Source organism: Macaca mulatta, chromosome Y (assembly GCF_049350105.2).
Source record: "Macaca mulatta isolate MMU2019108-1 chromosome Y, T2T-MMU8v2.0, whole genome shotgun sequence".
NCBI classification, from domain to species: domain Eukaryota; kingdom Metazoa; phylum Chordata; class Mammalia; order Primates; family Cercopithecidae; genus Macaca; species Macaca mulatta.
In genome coordinates this window covers 12,305,538-12,309,449 of record NC_133427.1, presented here as the reverse complement: position 1 = coordinate 12,309,449, position 3,912 = coordinate 12,305,538, and the positions used below count along the sequence as shown (strand labels likewise).

The window sequence follows — 3,912 nt, the reverse complement described above, 5'->3', positions numbered from 1 at the left end:
AAAAAAAAAAAAAAAAAAAGGGCGTATCCTGAATGTCTTCTCATATGCCTCTGAAACCTTTCCCATAAGGCTTCCATATACCTTATGTGCTCATTTCTTCTCACGTTGGTGTGTGAGAAGTCCTGAGAGGCTGATTGTCCCAGAAAAAGATTATGCATTCGCCTTTAAAGAAAAATAAGCTGTGAATTCGACACGAAAGATAACGTTAACATTTCCATTATCCTGTGCTATCTTAATGTGACTGATGATACCCAAAATGAAGGATTTTGCAGGTACCTTACCCCAGCAAACTGGGCCCTGGATATCTCAGTGTCCATCACCCAATGTCATTGAACTATCTCTGCTTCCATAGGATGAAGTAAGCTGTCAACTTAACTGTCTTCTGTTTCTTGTACCTCCCCAACTCTGTGCTATAGAAAGAATCCCAAAACATTTCACACCAATTCACTCTACAAATTCAGAGGCCCAGCTCCCACACAGACTGGTCATTTTCATGAAGAGAATCAAACATATAGATTGATCAATTCATTATGACAGCGGAATCCAGGGGATCAACCGACACACACACACAGACACACAGACACACACACACACACACACACACACACACACACACACACAGAGCCACACATCCTTAATACTGTTTACTTTTTATTCCATACAATTCAATTCCCCCACCCCGCTTCCTGTCTTCATTTGCTGTGACTGGATCTGCTTGTCCTTTAGTTCCTGTGCACAAGACCATGCTGAGTGCTGACATCCTGCATACTGTAGTAAGTTTTCAGGAGTTCTGCCGTGTTAGGTGAACACAGCACCTGTGTCCGATGCTCCATCATATTCAACCCAACATCTGCGCGTTCCCTAGAGAAACACAAACACATGTCAAATTGCATCTCCTCTGAGCCACCATTTAAAATGTTTTAATTTTACGGCCTGCTGAGAAAAGACTACCCCTTCCCCTTTTGTGATCTCTTCAACTTCCTCCTGCCGTGCATGTGTTACAAACTATTCTCTGCAATACCTGCCCCATTTCCAGTATTCTCTGTGACAGGAGTCAGCTAACAAGACGCGTTGTACACTAAAAGCACACGGAAATCCGATGGGGTAATAGCTTAAGGAAATCCATCGATCTAAACAGTCCTTTGTGGTCTGTGGCAAGGAGGACAACCAGGCACATTCCGGGAGCCCAAGCTTTAGGGGTTGGTAAGATGACTCCCCGTCGGGTTGACGGCCATGGAACCAAGTGCCACAGATTGAAGGTAATAACTCGGCTTTACTTCTCAGTGAGTGTGGACACGCACTATGCTTCCCCGGGCTTAAGACTCCACAGTTATAACCTGCTTTGCAGTGCAGTGTCTCATGTGCCTTTTTCAGCCCAATGCCATGAATGTCCTGGATTCTGTCATGCTGTGTCTTCCTCTCAAGGAATTTCCACATGGATAAGACGGACCCCCAGGTTCTACATTTCTGAAATGAGCCTCCAGGCTCCCTGAATAGAGAGGTGTGTCAACACCCTTATCCCGGGTATCAGACAGCTCCAGTTCCAACTGTACGCCTCACCTGAAATCTCTGTTTCCTCTTCAGGTGGCTTCATCCTCCTGTAGTATTGCAGGGGATTGCGCCACAGGTCCTTACATAGGATCTGTCAGGGGAATCAACCGGAAAAGGCCTCATGAGAGCTCAGACTGGTGACCCAAGCAGCTGGGAACACACCGGGGTCATTCCTCATGTTTCCCAGCAAGGACCCACCTCAGCAATCCTATTGGATCCTGCGAAGTTGTGGTCAGAAAACCAGTTGAAGAAGTTAAGACCGCTGTTGTTGTGTCTGCGGCGATAGGCCTCAACTTCATAATCCTGACACCACTGAATTGGAGTGGAATGAGAAGCCCTGTATTCTACAGACAGAGGATGTTTTGGTAAGGGGGCTGGAACACGTTGGCACTGATCCACCCACCTTCCTCCTTCCACTACCCATCCTGGGAGCCACCTGTCACCTGTGACGTTCACGAGATATTCCTTGGTAATCACTTTATTCTGGAAGTAGGGGTTACTCCGAAAGAACAACATGATCTGGCAGAGATGAACGGGATGCTTCGCTTCTTTCACCTGTCCGGACAAGGTGGAGAAAGCTTAAACACCTTTTTGGCTGAGGTGCCCACTGTTGCCTGCAGGAATAAATTATGTCCCTTGCCCTCCCCCACTCAACCCTCCAGCCTTAGTCTTCCCGGCCTCACCTCCAAGTTGATCATGTAGCTCAGCATGTCTTCATCTTGGTCAGTGAGCAGGGCCGACATCTGAGGGTGGTTTGCAATCTGATTGAGGTCAAAGAGCCTTGAGATGCAACGGAAAGAAAAGCTAGAAGCAACGGGGAAGGCCTAAGAGCACCCAGAGGGGCGGCTAGGGGATTTTTTCAGATCTGCATCCATGAATGACCTCCCTTTCTCCTCTCCCTCCCCCTGAATTCAGACCTCTCGGGGTTCACCGAGGGTGTATCATTGTGAGGCTGACCGCACTGACACGGGGAGGGGCGATATGCAGAGAACTGCCGGTGTCTGAGGCCTGGCAGAATCTGCTCATACCCGAAGAAGCCCAGTCCCAGATCGGACTGGCAAGGCGGAGCAGTCACAGTCCCTTAACAATAGCTTGATTCACAGCAACACGTGTTCTGCTGAGAACTCGCTTCTGCTCTTCAGAAAGATGCCCCAAACGTCTGCTGCTTGGCACCATGAAGCGTTTCTCTCACGCACGCAGGAAAATAGTACCCGTGTCTGCTCTGGCTTTCTTCAGCCACATTTGTCTGTGGACACTCACCCGTGTTCCCCAAATGGTCACATCGACGCCGAGCCGCCCGTAAGTTCCTTACACTTCCCAAGAGCACCTCTCAACTGGAAAAGCAGAAGAAACACTGCAAAGGATACAACATTGGCCCAGAAGCCAGGCATGCTCTGGATGATGGCGCCTCTGCGGTCCAGGTGGGGCTTGCGCCTCCGCTCCATCTTTTCCCTCTGCTGAGAAAAGGCCTTCCTGGCTCGGGCATTAACCGGCTCCAGCTCCACCTGAACGGCCAGCAGCTCCTCCAGTGCAGACTCTGGGCTCATGGGCCCAGGGCCAGGCTGTGCCCGCTGGACCTGCTCCTGCCGCTTCTCGTCGGCTTCCTGGTGGGCCACCACCTCCACCTCCGCCATTATGTCATCCGCTCCCAGCACCGCCTCCTCCCCCAAAGCTACCTGCTCGCTCTGCGCCCCGGCCTCCCCCTCCTGTAGAGACTCCATCCTGAAGACGGTGCCCCCCTTCGGACTCCCACTGACCACCGCCTGTGCTGCCGGACCCTCACCGCAGGAACCCTGCCGCTGCCCTTCACCGCAGCCGGTGGGACGGCGGGCCCTCAGGGCGCATGCGCCGGGCTAGCAGGCGCCCCCTAAGGGACTGCACGCAAAGGGCGCAGGGAGCCGCGGGAAGACATGGAGACCAAAGGGCACCAGGAGCCCCTCCAAGACCGCGGTTCTCCCCTGGCGGCCAGTCAGTGCGAGGGCGGTGGGCGTCTCCCCGGGCAGCAGCAACCTAGGCTGGCCTGCAGTCCCAACCTCCCGAGCTATGCCTCCTCTGAGAAGCCCTCGGGGCTTGCGCCAGGTAGCGCTGCATCCAGGCACACGCGGGCTGCGTGGCCTTTGGAATCTTGGGCATGGAAGCCCTGTGCCCTCACTGACATCCTGAGTGTGGCAAGCCATTGACCCACACGGCACGTATGAAACATCTCACTTCACTGGGCAGGCCAGGTAGATGGAATGGAATACTGCAGATCCAGAGGAGAAGTCTCTCTGGCTGCTGGGGCGAGGGCAGCCGAGGCGGCCTGGGGAAAGTGGGTCTGGGCGGGCGCGTGGGAGGAAAGTCTCTTGGTTAGGCTGAGGTGGA

The 3,912-nt window shown here is 52.9% G+C and overlaps 1 protein-coding gene across 1 annotated transcript; it reads right to left on the bottom strand.

Annotated features, from left to right (window-relative positions):
• Positions 1 to 631: 631 nt before the first annotated feature.
• TSPY3 (testis-specific Y-encoded protein 3) lies at positions 632 to 3,411 on the bottom strand. Its single transcript, NM_001419215.1, is given in 6 exon segments — positions 632 to 861; positions 1,561 to 1,642; positions 1,750 to 1,895; positions 1,995 to 2,106; positions 2,235 to 2,312; positions 2,919 to 3,411. Coding segments are annotated over 6 exon segments (795 nt in total). The 5' UTR covers positions 3,273 to 3,411; the 3' UTR covers positions 632 to 838.
• Between the last annotated feature and the right edge of the window lie 501 nt (positions 3,412 to 3,912).